The sequence below is a fragment of the Protobothrops mucrosquamatus genome, unplaced genomic scaffold (genome assembly GCF_001527695.2).
Source record: "Protobothrops mucrosquamatus isolate PMUCROS unplaced genomic scaffold, P.Mucros_1.0 scaffold4467, whole genome shotgun sequence".
NCBI classification, from domain to species: domain Eukaryota; kingdom Metazoa; phylum Chordata; class Lepidosauria; order Squamata; family Viperidae; genus Protobothrops; species Protobothrops mucrosquamatus.
The window spans coordinates 25985-45352 of NW_015390375.1; the positions used below are offsets into that span (position 1 = coordinate 25985).

The 19368-nt window shown below is 42.1% G+C and overlaps 1 protein-coding gene across 1 annotated transcript in view; it reads left to right on the plus strand.

Moving 5' to 3' along the window:
- The window catches only part of WDR19 (WD repeat domain 19), a gene marked incomplete at its 5' end in the record, with an annotated part of 42863 nt that extends 25293 nt beyond the window's left edge, over positions 1-17570 (plus strand). Inside the window, 12 exons of the mRNA XM_015828405.1 lie at positions 391-537; positions 2487-2611; positions 5103-5215; positions 6525-6593; positions 7057-7134; positions 10242-10338; positions 11120-11244; positions 11617-11698; positions 12801-12951; positions 14533-14662; positions 15510-15586; positions 17359-17570. Of these exons, the coding sequence (XP_015683891.1) occupies positions 391-537; positions 2487-2611; positions 5103-5215; positions 6525-6593; positions 7057-7134; positions 10242-10338; positions 11120-11244; positions 11617-11698; positions 12801-12951; positions 14533-14662; positions 15510-15586; positions 17359-17470 (1306 nt within the window). The remainder of the gene's footprint in view (positions 1-390; positions 538-2486; positions 2612-5102; positions 5216-6524; positions 6594-7056; positions 7135-10241; positions 10339-11119; positions 11245-11616; positions 11699-12800; positions 12952-14532; positions 14663-15509; positions 15587-17358) is intronic.
- Between the last annotated feature and the right edge of the window lie 1798 nt (positions 17571-19368).

Genomic DNA, 19368 nt, shown 5'->3' on the forward strand with positions numbered 1-19368 from the left:
AGATAGATAGATAGATAGATAGATAGATAGATAGATAGATAGATAGATCGATAGATAGATAGATAGATAGATAGATAGATAGATAGGGATGGATAGATAGATAGATATGGATGGATGGATAGATAGATAGATAGATAGATAGATAGATAGATAGATAGATAGATAGATAGATAGATAGATAGATAGATAGATAGATAGATAGGGATGGATGGATGGATAGATAGATAGATAGATAGATAGATAGATAGATAGATAGATAGATAGATAGATAGATATTCCCACGTGCCATTACAATGATTTAATGATCATACTTTCATACATTTAATTTAAAAGTAGCTTTAAAATTCCCATTTTGAATTTACAGTAATGCCCGATGATGTGTCCTTTTAGATACAAAGAAGCTGTTTTGGCCTATGAAAACGCAAAGCAGTGGGACAACGTGATCCGGTTGTATTTGGATCACCTGAATGATCCAGAAAAAGCTGTCAGCATCGTCCGGGAAACCCAGTCTCTTGAGGGAGCCAAGATGGTAGCCAGGTAATTGAGTGATAATTTGGTTATATTTGTATAGAATAGAATTAGAGTAGAGTAGAGTCGAATAGAATAGAATAGAAATAGAATAGAATAGAATAGAATAGAATAGAATAGAATAGAATAGAATAGAATAGTAGAATAAGGAATAGAATAGAATAGAATAGAATTAGAGAAAATAGAATAGAATAGAATTAGAGAAAATAGAATAGAGATAGAAATAGAATAGAATGGAATAGAATAGAATAGGAGAAAATAGAATAGAATAGGAGAAAATAGAATAGAAATAGAATAGAATTAGAGAAAATAGAATAGAATAGAATTAGAGAAAATAGAAATAGAATAGAATAGAATTAGAGAAAATAGAATAGAAATAGAATAGAATAGAATAGAATAGTAGAATAAGGAATAGAATAGAATAGAATTAGAGAAAATAGAATAGAATTAGAGAAAATAGAATAGAGATAGAAATAGAATAGAATGGAATAGAATAGAATTAGAGAAAATAGAATAGAATAGGAAAAAAATAGAATAGAATAGAATTAGAGAAAATAGAATAGAATTAGAGAAAATAGAATAGAATAGGAGAAAATAGAATAGAAGAGAATAGAATTAGAGAAAATAGAATAGAATAGAATTAGAGAAAATAGAATTGAATAGAATTAGAGAAAATAGAAATAGAAATAGAAATAGAATAGAATAGAATAGAATAGAATAGAATAGAATAGAATAGGATAAAATTGAGTGGATTATTTAAAAAATTAATAGGTCTAGGAATATCTAAATTAATGATTTAATAGATTTAGGAATATAACAAAATTAAATGTGTGGAGATACATTAGACTGACTTGAATACATGAATGAATGACTGAATGAATGAATGAATGAATGACTGAATGAATGAATGAATGAATGAATGAATGAATGAATGAATGAAGGCATGCATGCTGTGTTCTCCTTTCCCTACCTTATATTCCCAGGGAGTTAAGATGAAGTCAAGCTTGAGCTTCTAATGTCGTCTTTAACTCCCATGCTTAAAATATCTTTTGGTAAATGTCACTACCTGTAAGGTCATCACTGTGGATTTCCAGAAAAGCCCCAACACGTTTATTTCCTAATATCATTGCAGGAATAATTTTCAGGATTAATTGAGTCTCCCCCAGTGTGTGTCTCGTGTGAGTCTTTGTGTCAAAAAGTCAAGACAGTGGCTGTGGCCTCAAAGTCAAAGTGCTACTTCTTTTTTGCATCGTAGCAGGACTTTGATCGCATCGTCACCACTCTCCTCCTGACTTTTTTGACATAACTGATGTCAAAGATGGTTCAACTCTCTGTTCCACAGAACGCAGAGCCCTGTTTATTTGGAACAACTAACACATTCACAACTGCCGCCCACTTGGTTTTCATCCTTTTTCATGCTGGGCATGATGCTGCCTTATTTGTGCCTTATTTAGAGGGGGGGGGACCTAAATTCATATTTAAGCACAGTCCAGGGGTATATTCCCCCCCTCCCGTTGAGAAACATATCTGGGATGATTGGAATAGGTCTGACTGCCATTTTCACAAGCTAAAAAGCAATTAACCCACGAATCTTTGGCTGTCTTTGCTGTTGATAATTTTGTGAGTTCTTGCTGTCAGCAAAACTCGGCAACAAGAGTATTCCTCTGGGTTTTTTTTTTAATAGAGAGATAATCTACAAGGCACGTTTTGTCTTAAATTGTGGAGCCCTGGGCAGCCTCTAGAGATGTTACGCTGATTTAATAATGATAATAAAAATGATAGGTTTAGAGAGGTGAGAAAAACTCTTCTGCGGTGGCGTTTATTTTTGCATTCAAATTTTGCGCCTTCTTTTTTTTTTTGAATTGCTACCTCGACTGCTTGGGAATCGTAAAGCTTTGGGATTCTGTTCACTTTTCCTTTTTTTAAAAAAACAACAACGAAGCCTTTATTTTTCTCAGATTCTTCCTGCAGCTGGGTGATTACGAGTCTGCCATCCAGTTTTTAGTGATGTCCAAGTGTAACAACGAAGCTTTCGTCCTGGCCCAGCAACACAATAAGATGGAGCTGTATGCCGACATCATCAGTGAGTCTTGCAGCCTATAATTCTACACAGCAGGTAGAAGAAGAAGCAAGGGGGACACATTTTATTTATTGATTAACTTTAGTTGTCGCCTATATTTGCCCTGGGGCTGCTCTAGGCGACTTGCAACAGATTGCAAGACAGGCACAACCATGTCATTGTTGCGCGAGATATTGAGAGCCAGGTATGGGCCGGCAACATTTCTGTGATGATGTCCTTGTGCACTTATCACGTTGGTATTGTCTCAGTATGTTTGCAGGTATCCTGGTTCAAAAGTTTTAGCGGTAAATTAGCTTTTAACTTGACTGCAATGCATAATAATAATAATAATAATAATAATAATAATAATAATAATAATAATAATAGAGTTGGAAGGGACCTTGGAGATCGTCTAGTCCAGTGGTTCTCAACCTTTTTAATGCCGCGACCCCAACCGGTCATAAGTCGAGGACTAAACTGGTCGTAAGTCGAGGACTAAACCGCTCGTAGGTCGAGGACTACCCAACCGGTCGTAAGTCGAGGACTTTCCCTGCCCAGGAGCACCGCGCATGCGTGGTTCCGCCCACTGCGCCGGCCGAGGCGTAGCTGGCAAGCGGCAGAGACAGAGCAGGCCGACCACCAGCTGGCCCAGCCCAAGGGAGGTAAGGCAACCGCCGGAAAAGGGGGAAAAAATGGTGGACAAAAAAAATGGCAGACAAAAAAAATGGCGGACAACCTTGCTTGGCGACCCCCGTGAAATGGTCGATCGACCCCAAATGGGGTCCCGACCCACAGGTTGAGAACCACTGGTCTAGTCCAACCCCCTGCTCAGGCAGGAAACCCTATACCATGTCAGACAAATGGTTGTACAATCTTTTCTTAAAAACTTCCAGTGTTGGAGCATTCACCGCTTCTGGTGGCAGGTTGTTCCACTGGTTAATTGTTCTCACTGTCAGGAAGGGGGCTGCTGTTGAAAATTTACTGGGTACCTTTTAAAGGTAGGCGATTTTAATTACGGGCAGTCCTCAGCTTACGACCACAATTGAGCCCAAAATTTCTGTTGCTAAGTGAGACGTTTGTTTAAATAAATTTTGCCCCGTTTTATGACCTTCCTTGCCACTGTCGTTATGCGAATCACTGCAGTTGTTAAGTTAGCAACATGGTTAAGTGAATCTGGCTTCCCCCATTGTCTTTGCTTGTCAGAAGGCTGTAAAAAGGGGATCACGTGACCCCGGGGACACCACAACTGTCATAAATACGAGTCAGTGGCCAAGTGTCTGAATTTTGACCACGTGACCCTGGGGATGCTGCAACGGTCGTAGGTGTGAAACATGGTCATAAGTCCCTTTTTTCCAGTGCCTTTGCAACTTCGGTCACTAAACGAACGGTTGTAAGTCGAGGACTACGGGTATGCGTAACGCTCAGTTACTTCCTAACATTTTGCTAGGAAGCACAGCACAACTTAACTCATCAAGTTTAACTCATCACATTTAAGTTTTCCTTAAATTCTCTGGTAAATTCTATCCTATTATAATAGAAATTGTAAAGCTAGCGGTTCCTTCACATTTTGTTTTTTTTTGTAAATGATTCTTTATTAATGCTTGGAGACTTCTGCTGATTTTTGCCTCCCTTCCCAAACATTTCTAATCCCCTGTGAAAAGGCATATTTTCAGAGCCTAACTCAGGGGTAGGCAACCTTGGCTCTTTTATGACTCGTGGACTTCAACTCCCAGAATTCCTGAGCCAGCCATGCTGAGGGAAAAGGGAGAGGTTTCCATGCTTAGCCATGCTGGCTCAGGAATTCTGGGAGTTGAAGTCCATGAGTCATGAGGGGACCATAGTTCCCCCATGCTGGCTCAGGAATTCTGGGAGTTGAAGTCCACCAGTCACAAAAGAGCCAAGGTTGCCTACCCCTGACCTAGAGGAACATGTGAAAGCATAATTAATGTTAATTAATGTAGACTTTATTAGTTTAGAGCAGGGGTAGGCAATCTTGGCTCTTTTATGACTCGTGGACTTCAACTCCCAGAATTCCTGAGCCAGCCACGCTGAGGGGACAGGGAGAGGTTTCCAAGCTGAGCTATGCTGGCTCAGGAATTCTGGGAGCTGAAGTCCACAAGTCATAAAAGAGCCAAGGTTGCCTACCCCTGACCTAGAGGAACATTAATGTTAATTAATAATATTAATTAATAATAATTAATGTTAGTTAATGTAGACTTTATTAGTTTAGAGCAGGGGTAGTCAACCTTGGCTCTTTTATGACTGGTGGACTTCAACTCCCAGAATTCCTGAGCCAGCCATGCTGAGGGGAAAGGGAGAGGTTTCCAAGCTGAGCCATGCCAGCTCAGGAATTCTGGGAGTTGAAGTCCACGAGTCATAAAAGAGCCAAGGTTGCCTACCCCTGGCCTAGGAGGTGAAATTGGTGTGTGTAAGACCTTGTAAGTCTCGCTTGTTGAGTGTTGTTCCATTCAGGGGAAGAAAGAGAAATGTTCTTTTTGCTTCTCTCCCATTCCAGGTTCTGAAGAAACCTCTAACGATGACTACCAAAGCATCGCCTTGTATTTTGAGGGAGAAAAGAAGCATTTTCAGGCTGGCAAATTCTTCCTGCTCTGTGGCCAATATTCCAGGGTCAGTACGACCTTACTAAATCGGATCAAATCTCCTGAGAATTCTGGAGGACCATCCCTCAATATCGCTTTTCTCTGTTTTGAGGGGAATTGGGTGGGATTCTCTTTGCGTGTAGGGCTAGGAGAAGCTTGAGCAATAGCGTTTAGACTTATATACCGCTTCGTAGTGTTTTACAGCCCTCTCTAAGCAGTTTACAGAGACAGCCTGTTGCCCTCTGCAGTGGGCAGAGTGGAAGGAAGGAAGGAAGGGGGAGGGAGGGATGGAGGGAGGAAGAAAGAGAGGGAGGGAGGGAATAGGCATTTAAGACTTATATACCGCTTCATAGTGTTTTACAGCCCACTCTAAGCGGTTTACAGAGTCAGACTGTTGCCCTTTGCAGAGGACAGAGTTATGGAAGGAAGGAAGGAAGGAAGGAAGGAAAGAAGGAAGGAAGGAAGGAAGGAAGGAAGGAAGGAAGGAAGGAAGGAAGGAAGGAAGGGGGAAGGGAGGGAGGGAATAGCAATAGCACTTAAGACTTATATACCGCTTCATAGTGTTTTACAGCCTTCTCTAAGCGGTTTACAAAGCCTGTTGCCCTCTGCTGTGGGCAGAGTTATGGAAGGGAGGGAGGGAGGGAGGGAGGGAGGCAGGAAGGAAGGAAGGGAGGGAGAAAGGGAGGGAGGGAATAGCAATAGCACTTAAGACTTATATACCGCTTCATAGGAATTTAAAGATTAGTGTAATGTTTGGGCTAACCTGTTGACTTTTTATATACAGTATATATATATATACACACACACACTATGATCAGATGTTGGGTTGATTTGATTATCAGATAGAGATCCTCTCACCTAGAATATTTGTTTATTTAATATAGTATTTTTGTTAAAGTGGGGTGGAAAAGCTTATTACTATTTGTAGCTCTGTTATGCAAAGGGGAGGAGAATTTATCAGTTTTTCTTATTATTTTTTTCTCAGCATGTAGCCAAGGTGGATTCTGTATAAATAATGTTAAATTTATTTGATATTTGGGTTGTTTTTTCCCCCCTTTCTTGTACCCATGTTTTTCTTTTTATGTTGTTGTCGTTAGCGTAGGATGTATATTTTTCTGGGGTTTTTTTGTTTCGCATTTTATTCTTGTTGATAAAACAAAACAAATATATATATATGTAAAAGTGTTTCTTCTAGTGGAAAACGTAACACCACACACAATTCTAATCTCTTGTTTCTATTATTCTAATTTGCTATAAAGGTATTATTGATTACGTGAAGGGAAGATGTGGGGGAAATAAGTTATTAGGCATTTAATGGTGTGTGGTCTCTTTTCCAGGCGCTGAAGCACTTTCTGAAAAGTCCCAATACAGATGATAATATGGCCATAGACATGGCAATAGAGACGGTAAGATAAATGACATTTAGAAAGAAGAAATGCATCTGACCTTTTTTTTTAAATTTAAAATTCAATGCCACCGCTAAAGTAAATTGTAATGTAATGTAACCTTATATTTTACAACAACTTTTACAGTTTCAGAACCAAAATTTATACTGGTTATTTTCAATATGCAACAAACAGAAGGCTCCCTCCTGGTGAATTATTTGTAAAAAGTCCTCAGTTGGAAGGGAACTTGGAGGTCATCTAGTCCACCTCCACCCCCCCTTGCTCAGGCAGGAAACCCTATGCCATTTCAGACAAATGGCTATCCAGTCTCTTCTTAAAAACTTCCAGTGTTGGAGCATTCACAGCTTCTGGAGGCAGGTTGTTTAGAAGTTGTGAATGCTCCAACACTGGAATGTATAAAAGTCGACTCTCCGTTATTTTCCCCTGCATTGTGTGATGTTCTATTCGCTTGTTTTCGGAGCAGGTGGGCCAAGCAAAGGATGAAGCCCTGACTGACCAGCTGATAAATTACCTTATGGGTGAGAATGATGGCATACCAAAGGTACGGCATTCCAGGCAGAACTTGTAATCTTTTTTTTTTCCAGCTATATCTGCAGCATGTTTAATTTTTACAAAATAGTTTACTGGCGAGTAAAGTCACTTCAACGTTCTAAACAAAGCTGTGTCACCCTAGCCTAGAGCACCAGAAGGGCTGAGCCAGCAGAGCAAAAGATGACACAGGGAAAATTAGCATAGGTTGAGCCTTTGTTGTAATATTTACAGTGCATTCCTACAATAGGAATATTTGGAATTGTTGTTAGTTGCGAAGTCATGTCTGACCCATCGCGACCCCATCGACAACGTTCCTCCAGGCCTTCCTGTCCTCTACCATCTTCTGGAGTCCATTGAAGCTCACGCCTCCTGCTTCAGTGACTCCATCCAGCCACCTCATTCTCTGTCGTCCCCTTCTTCTCTTGCCCTCCATCTTTCCCAGCATCAGGCTCTTCTCCAGTGAGTCCTTCCTTCTCATTAGGTGGCCAAAGAACTTGAGTTTCAACTTCAGGATCTGCCCTTCTAAAGAGCAGTCAGGGTTGATCTCCTCTAGGACTGACCGGTTGGATCGCCTTGCAGTCCAGGGGACTGGCAGGAGTCTTCTCCAGCACCAGAGTTCAAAGGCCTCCATTCTTTGGCACTCAGCCTTTACTGTACTTTTATTTATTTTTAATATTGATAGTTCATCGTTTTTGTTTGCAGCAGTCCATGGGCCTCTCTAGATAAATGTTGATATTAACAGGAAAGACAATAACTTTTAACACAAGTACAGCTAAGGACAATCTCAATCTATTTTGTCTGGCTGGGGAATTCTGGGAGTTGAAGTCCACAGGTCTTAAAAGTTGCCAGAGTTGGACACCTCTGATCTGAAAACTGAACTATGGATGCTGTGGCTTTTTTAAAAAATAAATAAATAAATCCCTTCCTCTTATATACCATACAGAAATAACATTGAATTTGGCTCAAATGATGACACGATCCACAGACAAATTGCATATTCCCTCTCCCAGTGCAGTAAACAGCCCCTGCCTATAGTTTGAAACAAATAACTATTTTTAAAGGCTGCGTTGTGTTAATCTAATTTAATCTCGATCGTTGTATGTTTTATTTTATTTTTCCTGCCAGTTGTTTTGTTTTCTTACCCAAACCTCGTTTTGTTTTTCTAATCGCTTTACTGTAACTTCTGTAGTCTGTTTCTGTGAGTATGTTTACTTTAATTATTCTAAACCGTGATAGTCGTTACTTCATGTCTGAAAAAAATTCCCTGGGCCTGTGTGTTGTAGAGCCTCTGAATTCATGACACCTTCCTCCCAAATGTGCTGCCCCTGTTTGACACAAATAGCGGGCAAACATCTGGACCCAAAGCCTGAAGCTTTTTAAAGAGACTTCATTAAGCTAGAACTGAGCTACTGTCAGTAATTTTCATAGCAATATGTATTTAGATCACGGTTAGTTCAGTTAGCTGTAGAGACCAAGGGTGATGAACTTAACAGAAATACGCCGAGTCAGTTGTTAGCCAAAGAGAGATCAAATATTCTTTGAAACAGTCCCAGAAAACAAGATAATCTTTGGAAACATCACAGGGATATAAGAAAAAGGAGAACACAAAGAGACTTGCAGGATTCTCCTACAGCTCTAAATTAAATAGGGAACTCTTATCTTTGTGAAGTCGGGCTGCAAAAACATTGAGATCAAATATTCAAATAAGACTATAAAATGAGAGCAGACCCCCCCTCCCTTCTAACATCACTCTCATGGCGTTGCTTAGTTTGGTAATGAAACGTCTGCAAGAAAACAACCAAGCTCAGAGAGCACCAAGGACCCCTCATTTTTTAAAAAATTTATGATGTTTGCAGATTGCAAAATCGCTTGACGATGCTGCACTATGTTCATATTATATTTGTCAAGAGAGAATAGAATAGAATAGAAATAGAAGAGAAGAGAAGAGTGAATGGGAATAGAATAGAATAGAATAGAATAGAATAGAATAGAATAGAATAGAATAGAATAGAATAGAAGAATGGGAATGAAATAATGGAATGGAATGGAAGAGAAGAGAAGAGAAGAGAATAGAAGAGAACAGAAGAGAACAGAAGAGAATAAAATAATGGGAATGAAAGAATGGAATGGAATAGAATAGAATAGAATAATAGGAATAGGAATAAAAATAGAGATAGAGATAGAAATAGAGATGAGATGAGATAGAAAATATAGAATAGAATAGAAAATAGAATAGAATAGAATAGGAATAGGAATAGGAATAAAAATAGAAATAGAGATGAAATGAAATAGAGAATAGAATAGAATAGAATAGAATAGAATAGAATAGAATAGAATAGAATAGAATAGAATAGAATAGAATAATAGGAATAGGAATAAAAATAGAGATAGAGATAGAGATAGAAATAGAGATGAGATGAGATAGAAAATATAGAATGGAATGGAATGGAATGGAATAGAATAATAGGAATAGGAATAAAAATAGAAATAGAAATAGAAATAGAGATGAAATGAGATAGAGATAGAATAGAATAGAATAGAATAGAATAGAATCAGAATAGAATAGAATCAGAATAGAATAAAATAGAATAACAGAGTTGGAAGGGACCTTGGAGGTCCTCCAGTCCAACCCCCCGCTCAGACAGGAAGCCCTTTACCATTTCAGACAAATGGCTGTCCAGTCTCTTCTTAAAAACCTCCAGTGTTGGAGCATCCACAACCTGGAGGCAAATCATTCCACTGATTAATTGTTCTAACTGTCAGGAAATTTCTTCTTAATTCTGAGTTGCTTCTGTCCTTGATTAGTTTCCAAATTTGTCAGTTACGCGCCTTTTTGTTTTCACCTTGCCAGGGGGGTGGGGGGAAGGAAAGATGATGCTTCGAATGGATTACTTAGAGAAACAAAACCTCTCCAGTTCCGCGGAAAGTTGACGGTAGAGCCATCGGTGGTTTTTAAAAGCTAATTGCGTCATTAAAAACGTCGCACGGCGCCATTGCTCGCTGCGCACTTAGCCTGAACAAATGCAAGCCGTTTATCGGACGAAGCCTTCTTAAAATCCCACAGCTGTAACTAGGCATACTCTGAAATGATGCAGCTCTCTTTTTGTTCCAATGAAGGAAGCCAAATATCTCTTCCGGCTGTACATGGCATTGAAGCAGTACCGGGAAGCTGCTCGGACAGCCATCATCATCGCTCGAGAAGAGCAGTGCGCAGGTACGGCCTTTTGGGTGGGTTTATTTGTGGGCAGCAGACCTGACCAAAACGACACAGGAGATCCACATGTGAAAGAAGTGAGACACTGGGACATCGTCTTTCCACTGTTAAACTTAAAATGCATTAAAGGTGGAGTTTCTATTTCAGCGTCTCCTCTCCTGTTTATAAAGAGCGTTGGCTGTGATTTCCCTTGCTTTTATTCAAGGATGGGGGTGTCCAACCTTGTCAGCTTTAAGACTTGTGGACTTCAGCTCCCAGAATTCTTCAGGCAGCATGTGGATTTCAGCTCCCAGAATTTTTCAGGCAGCATGTGGATTTCAGCTTCCAGAATTCTTCAGGCTGCCTGTGGACTTCAGCTACCAGAATTGAAGTCCACAGGTCTTAAAGTTGACAAGGTTGGACACCCCAGCTCAAAGAGGTGTAACCTCTTTTTCTATGATAGTTTAACCTCAAAAATGCTCAGCACATCTCATTTAGAGAGTAAAGTAATTAAAAGATAAATCTATTTTTTTTACTATTAAGTTTTTACATACTGTGGGCGTTCCACCAACTTAAATTTAAGCCGGCTTTTTCCTTCTGCTGCTGGAATTTGACATTTTACATTCAATCACCCAGCTCAAGTGAACTTGTGGCTAAAGACTTTGTGGCTTTAATGTCTTGACAAATCAGTCACCAAGTTTTAATATTTCGCTTGACCTGAAAGCGTTTGAGAAGAGCCTAAATATTTTATTGAAATTTAATTGCTGATTTGTGTTTTTTTTTTCTTTTTTCTTTTAAAAAGGACACTATCGAAAAGCCCACGACGTTCTCTTCAGCATGTATTTGGAATTAAAAGCGCAGAAGATAAAAATACCCTCTGAGATGGCTGCCAACCTGATGATTCTACACAGTTACATTTTAGTGAAGGTAACTACTTGGATTATGTACATATTTAACACAGAAAGATGGGGGCAAAACTCACTGAGCAAATGTCTCACTTAGCGACAGAAAGCTTGGGCTCCGTTGTCGTCGTATCTCGAGGACTCTCTGTATCAGGACCTCAAACTGGAACAGGCCTGCCTATGTAATAACAACTCTCCTTTGCTTAAGATCTACATAGTACAATAAGTTGAAGGAGTAATCAACTCAAGGACTCGTAGCAAAGAAAATGACTCTAAAATTCTGTCAATAGCCATGAAGCTCAACAAATCCCGTAAAATGATAATCTGCTTTTTCATTCTTTGCTCTGGATGGCTTCTAAATATTACGAACAATGCTTAACTCACATGTGTGTTTCAGATTCATGTGAAACGGGGGGACCACATGAAAGGAGCACGTATGCTCATCCGTGTCGCTAACAATATCAGCAAGTTTCCTTCTCGTAAGTGTTACCCGAACCAGAAATCTCTCTCCTTTGAGGGATTCAGGGATATTTTTTTGAGCATTGCAGTTTTTGTGAAAATTGTTGTGTTGAGCTGCTTAATATGATTCCCATTCTGTCGTACTTGTTCAATTTCCTTGATAAGGTGATCAATTGTCTTCTAATCTCCTGTGAGATTTTATTTTATTGCTGGAAGCATAACAATTTACCACACAGGTTGAAGGGATTTTTCAAGTTCTCTAGACACTGTTATAAATAGATTAAGATTTAATTATTGCCTGCGTCTTGTAGAGCATAAAGGTCTTCAAACTTGGCCCTTTTATGACTGGTGGACTTCAACTCCCAGAATTCCTCAGCCAGGCACGCGTGCCTGGCTGAGGAATTCTGGGAGTTGAAGTCCACCAGTCATAAAAGGGCCAAGTTTGAAGACCCCCTGATGTAGAGATTGCCGAATCAATAAATTGATTGGTGATTGGAAATTATTCCCAATGTGCATTATCTATACCAGTGATGGCGAACCTTTTAGAGACCGAGTGCCCAAAAACTGGCCCTGCTCCACCCCTTGCCCCGCCCCTGCTCTGCCCCCCCCATCCCCCACCCCGCCTGCCCATAGGACCATTCACCACCTCCAGGGCCCGCCGCAGATTGCCCAGGCAGCCCAGCAGCGCTATGGAGGCCACACCCTCTGCCCGCGCCGTGCACCGTCAACTGTGCATGATGGGGTGTGAGGGCAGAGTCTTGTTTACGCTGCCTGGCTGACATGTCCTTGGCTGCGCTGCTCCACATGGGCTACACTCGGGGGCGACTCTCCTCCAGGGGGGCTGTTGGTGAGGAGGGGATCGTGGGGGGAGGCAAGGCTGGGGCAACGGCACGTGTGCCCACAAAGAGGGCTCCGAGTGCCACCTCTGGCACCCGTGCCATAGGTTTGCCACCACTGATCTATACACTTGTCTTAAATATCATCGCTGTGGTGTTATCTCTTTGACTCTCCTCTTTAGATGGTCTCTTGTTCAAATTCTGGGACGTTAAATTTTATCAGCAGCAACTCTGTGAAATCCAGAATGTTTCTTTGCAGGTTGATGTCTGTTGTTTTAACTTTCAGATATTGTGCCCATCCTGACCTCAACGGTAATTGAATGTCACAGGGCAGGGCTGAAAAAATCAGCTTTTAGTTTTGCTGCCATGCTGATGAGACCAGAATATCGGAATCAAATTGACCCTAAGTACAAAAGAAGAATTGAAACACTAGTCCGGTGAGCTTACGGTTATTTTGTCTAACCAAGGTTTGGGAACACACTGATGCATAACTGGACTCGTCAGACAGTCTTGACCGTGCTGATTGAATCCGTCATCTTGTGCATAATTACTTAGGAGTTAATCCCAGTGAATTTAGGGAAATTTACTTCTGGTAAATGGGCATAAAAGTGAAGGTTTTTTTGTTTTTTTGTTTTAAAGTAATACATAAATAAGATCAACAGGATGTTTTTGCGGGCGAGCATTACTGTGAACCAACACACCGGAAGTGGTGCCATAGAACAGAGGTCTCCAACCTTTTGGGCACCAGGGACCGGTTTTTTCACAGACCTGAGGGTGCCTGGTTTTGTGTGCTGCCTGCATCCCGCGGATGGGGCTTTGCTTGTTTGTGCGGCCCGATTGCTGGCATGCCTTGGCCCAGTACTGGTCCACAGACCGGGGGTTGGGGACCCCTGCCATAGAAAATCCCGCCAAATGTGAAGATGCCAAAGGAGTACCGCTAGTGAAGTTCAGGGCTCGTGGTTCAACCATCAGTCCAGATGTCCACTGTGAAACGTTACCAAAACTCAGACGAGCTGTCCATAACAAGTGTCGGGGCCTACTGACTTCCGGTGTGGTGTTGGTTCATGACAATGCTTGCCCGCACACTGCTAGACGCACCCGAGAACCTTTGAAGCCGTTCCGTTGGGATGTTTTTGATCAACCCCCTCCTGTAGCCCAGATTTGGCACCGAGCGACGACTACTAAGGAATTTCAAACCTTGTAAGACGTTACGACAAGTGCCTCGATTTTCTAATGTGTATAATAAAAATTCTGTATCTGTGAGGGTGTTCTGTCCCAGCCTACGTGAGTCCCTGTTATGCTCACAAGGAGAAACCCCTCTTCCAACAAGCAGGCTGGAACCGCAGGAAAAAACCAATCCCTTTTTATTATTCACAGACCTGAGTCAAAGTCCACAGTTCAGAGAAACTCGATCCTCAACACAAATGGCTGCCTTCAGCAACCAGCACCTCCCACACCTTCCCTTTTATTATGCAGCCAAGGTGTGGCTTCCTAATGCCTTCTCCTTTGCCTTTTGAGCTGCCCCATTGCATCTCTCTGTCCTACTCGCTTCTCTTGCCTACGCATTCGTGCATCCTGGATATCTCCCAGCTGTTCTTCAGCACTGTCCAACTCAGACTCCCAGCACAGCTGTGTCTCAGCCTGAGCGTGAGTAAAGCGGCCAGGCTCCTCATCCGACTATAACTCTTGGAGCTCCTCAAAGCCTTCCTCTGACTCTGATGTCACTCCATGCCCCTCCTCCTCCTCCTCCTCTGATTCCTCAAGACTCAGCTGCCGGGTCCACTGGCTGGCGAGGAATCACAACAGAGTGTCTGTCACAGATAACCAAGCAGAGGTTGATTTCTGAATGGCCCTCGTAGATCGGAGGGCCGAGAACCTTAACGAAGATCCTTGCAATGTGAGCAGAGCCTGGCTACTCCAGCACAATATATTTTTATGCAAAGAAAACAAACTTTGCAACTTTTGAGAAGTAAAAAAGTTGACCGGTTCTTAATGGGCTCCTTACATTTTGCTACCAGGCGGCCGGACACCTCCGAAGGGGAAGGGGAGGAGCCAACCACGCCCTGCCCGTATTGTGAATTCATGCTCCCCGAATGTGAACTTCTGTGCCCGGGCTGCAAGAACAACCTCCCGTATTGCATTGCGACGGTGAGTACGTAACTATGAGCAACTCAAGAGATCGGGACTCGGCTTTTTCGTCTTTCGGCTCCTGAAGCGAAGCCTCCGAGTGCAACTACAGGCAGGTCCTCGACTTACAAGAGTTCTTTTAGTGACCGTTCAAAGTTAACAATGGCACTGAAAAAAAAGGGACGCGTGGCCGTTTCTCCCGCTTAACAACCGTTGCAGCAGTCCCGCGATTTACATGCGGGATGCTTGACAACTGGCTCGCGTTTATGACGGTCGCAGCATCCCGGGCTCACCCGATCCCCTTTTCGCGACCTTCTGCCAAGCAAAGGTCAAAGGGGAAGTCAGATGGACTTCACAAGGGTTGTTCCTAACTTTTAACAATTTTAACAATTGTGCTCAGTTGTGGTTGTAAGCTGAGGACTGTCTATATGTTGCATTTTGAAACTTAGCTCTCAAGATATAGAATCTCGATTTTTGCGCTTCCGCAGGGCTCCGTGTCACATTGAGATTTGCTTCCCTGTATATTAATTAATACAATTAATTCCAAGCAAGGTGTCAACGCTGCTAACATCGGATGTTTTTGCATTGACAACGGATGGCGATGCAGCCATTTTCTTCTTCTTGCTTTTAGAGTCAGATAATGCTGGGAGGTGGGAGGAATGTGCATGAGATTCTAGCTAGACATAATAACACTGAACCTAGTGTGAGAACCAAGGTTATTGAAATAAGAGATGATAAAGAATTGGCGGGCTGGAGAGCTGGAGGAAGGGAATGTGATTTATGACTGTTAACGAGGAGGGAATTGTCCTTTGATACTAGGTGCCAGTCTAAAACCTGACTTGTCCCCCCCCCCATGCAATTCTTCCAGGGACGACACATGGCCAGAGACGACTGGACGCTGTGCCCCCGTTGCGAGTTTCCTGCACTCTATTCCGATTTCAAAAAGTAAGTTGTCATCTTTTTAAAATTCTCAGATGACTTACCTGCGAAGGATGTTTTCTGTTGCAGCGGCCTGCAACAAAATTCTGATTTCTGCCCAATCGAAATTAATCCTGCTTATTTCTCTGTGGCTGTTGACCATCTGCCGTTCTCCTTTTCACATACTTTTTTTTTTATCGCTTTCCTCTGCCTAAATCATTTTATTTCGGCTAACAGCAGCCAAAGAGAAGTTTGTTGCTGCCTTTTGTGTTTGGAGGACCATGATCAATCTTCGCCAGAAGCTCCATGGCAAAAAATGCCCCATTGGTTGTATTAGGACTGATCTGACAGCATATATATACAGCTGTGTTTGAGATTTTTTTAATTAAGTCATGGTTGATTGTTGTTGTTAGTTGCGAAGTCGTGTCTGACCCATCGCAACCCCATGGACAACGTTCCTCCAGGCCTTCCTGTCCTCGAACATCTTCTGGAGTCCATTTAAGTTCACGCCTCCTGCTTCAGTGACTCCATCCAGCCACCTCATTCTCTGTCGTCCCCTTCTTCTCTTGCCCTCCATCTTTCCCAGCATTAGGCTCTTCTCCAGTGAGTCCTTCCTTCTCATTAGGTGGCCAAAGGACTTGAGTGTTGAGTTTCAACTTCAGGATCTGGCCTTCTCAAGAGCAGTCAGGGTTGATCTCCTCTAGGACTGACCGGTTGGATCGCCTTGCAGTCCAGGGGACTCGCAGGAGCCTTCTCCAGCACCATAGTTCAAAGGCCTCCATTCTTTGGCGCTCAGCCTTTCTTATGGTCCAACTTTCACAGCCATACATTGCAACTGGGAGAACCATGGCCTTCACTATACACACTTTTGTTGGCAGGGTGACGTCTCTGCTTTTTAGTATGCTGTCTAGATTTGCCATAGCTTTCCTCCCCAGGAGCAAGCGTCTTTTAATTTCTTGGCTGCAGTCCCCATCTGCGGTGATTTTGATTAGGATCACATAATAAAATAATTTCCAGCTAGGAAATATCACTCTTGACTTTAAACTAGTTTGCCCAGGCAAATAACCATGTAGTCCTCTTACATTTTGCTGGAACATTATTTTACTTGAGTCTCTGGGATAATGTCTGCTACCAGCTGAGAAGTAATACTTTTAGAAATATTGTATATTTGCAGATAAATTTAACTGGAAAAAGCCTTCTTTCAGACCTCAATCTACCACACTTTTTAAGATGTTGAAATGAGCAAACCTTTGCTATACTTTTTTTCACAAATGACGTAACGATCAGAAATAAACCTAGAGTTTGTGTGTATGTGTGTGTGTGTGTACATACACACACACATAGAGAGATGTCTGATCTTGTCTGTGAATCTCTCAGGACATTTCCAATGTTGTTTTAGACAGTACGCTACCCAAATTATTGTACGGCCTGCCAAAATATTATATGGTAGGTCAAATTAGTGACTAAGTACATTAGATTCTCCTTCTGTTTGACTTTCTGCCAGTCCTCCCTCTATATTTGGAAGATGTCTAGTTTGTTGGAACACGGATGTTAATATTTAGGGACACGTAGCCTATGGTTTTTGTGATTAAAAATAATAACACTGTAGACCTGTACGCTGCCAATATTATTCCTTTCTATCAACTGCTTGGAGAAACATCAAACATCATCCATTTGAAGGCGTTGAAGCGAATCACTGATGGAGAGACCGAGTAAAAGCGAAGACACTAATATAATGTTTTGCAACCTGTAGATGATGCTGAGCATGGAAGGTTGTGAACGTGTGTTCTTTTCAATAGTTTGTTGCAGAGCGAAAGCGTGTGTCCCATGTGTTCGGAAAAAGTCGATGCCACCGGCCTAAAAAGAACAGCGGATTGCACACCGTACCTCAAGTCTGAAGTAGAGCCGTAATTTTGATCAAGTTAAGTGGCTCAGTCTTGGTTTTCATGTTTAAAATGAATGTTTTTAAATGTTTTAATGTTTAAAACTCAGAATATTAAAGAACGTTCATTTGTTTACGACTAAAATAGTTTAACTGGCCTACTCGCTCGTGCGCCCGCATCTCCCTACACGTACCCCCCCGAATTTGCTTCTTCCCCGCAACAGAGCTGCTTTCGCTTGCTTTCCACGATGCGTTGGGTACGTGGAAGGACATGGGTTGTGTGCTGGGCCATTGATTTTCCTCTGCTTGACATCTGCAAAGGGGGGGGGGCCCTTGGGCCAATGCATTGGTACTGATGGGAGTATTGATATACTGGCCTTTGAGTATTGATGCCAACACCAAGACTTGGCATTTTAGACTACTGTTCTACATGGGGCCACCCTTGAAAAGCATTCCAGTTGGATCAAAAGGCAGCGGGCCATGTGGTTTTGTGCAGACCTCAGTGTGCACATGTATTGCCTCTCCTGCGGGAGCTGCATTGGTTAATAATAATATAATAATAATAATAATAATGATGATGATGATGATGCTACAAAAAACTGCGCTACTTGGATTTTACATCTTACATTTTAAGGAGGTACCTGGTTGACACCTAGGATGCTGGCAGAAACCCGTGTCAACCATCAGCGCCAGCCAATTCGAATGTTCAGTTGATTGAGGTTCACGGCTAATGAATAATAATAATAAAGTTGGAAAGGACCTTGGGGGTCATCTAGTCCAACCCCCTGCTCAGGCAGGAAACCCTATACCATTTCAGACAAATGGCTGTCCAGTCTCTTCTTAAAAACTTCCAGTGTTGGAGCATTCACCGCTTCTGGAGGCAGGCTGTTCCACTGGTTAATTGTTCTTACTGTCAGGAAGTTTCTCCTTAGTTCTAGGATGCTTCTCTCTTTGGTTAGTTTCCACCTGTCGCTTCTTGTCCTGCCTTCAGGCGCTTTGGAGAATAGCTTGACTCCCTCTTCTTTGGGGCAGCCCCTGAGATACTGGAACACTGCTATCACGTCACCCCTCATCCTTGATTGATGATTGCTTCCGGGTGCAATTCAAGGTATGGGCTGTCACCTTATCCGACGGACCATCTGTTGCCGGCCACATCCACCCGGCCCACTAGAGCAGGGAGGCAAGGAATGTTGCGGGTCCCATCCCCTAAGGACGCACATCTGGCAGGACCCAGCAGAAGGGCCTTCTGTGTGGTGGCTCCTTCCCTTTGAAATATCATCCCTTCAGAAATTAAACCGACAATCTTTCATAACGCCCTGAAGAGGTGTTTTTTTTTTTGCTTGCCAGTGGGCCTGGGGAACCCAGAATGGGATGGAGCCCATTGAATGGGAGAGGTGTATGTGTGTGTCTTGTATTATTTTTTATTTTTATTTTATTTTCTGTACTGTGTTTTTATTGCTTGTAAGCCACCTGGAGTCTCTGTGAGCGAGTAGGTGGCTGTATAAATTTTCTAAATAAATAAAAATATATAAACTGTATTAATACCACTTTACAAGGCCTTGGTAAGGCCATTCTTGGAATCCTGCATCCAGTTTGGGTCACCATGATGTAAAAAAGATGCTGAGACTCTAGAAAGAGTGCAGAGAAGAGCAACAAAGATGATTAGGGGACTGGAGGCTAAAACATATGAAGAACGGTTGATGGAATTGGGTATGTCTAGTTTAACGAAGAGAAGGATGAGGGGGGACAGGATAGCAGTCTTCCAGTATCTCAGGGGCTGCCCCAAAGAAGAGGGAGTCAAGCTATTCTCCAAAGCGCCTGAAGGCAGGACAAGAAGCAACGGATGGAAACTACCAAGGAGAGAAGCAACCTAGAACTAAGGAGAAACTTCCTGACAGTTAGAACAATTAACCAGTGGAACAACCTG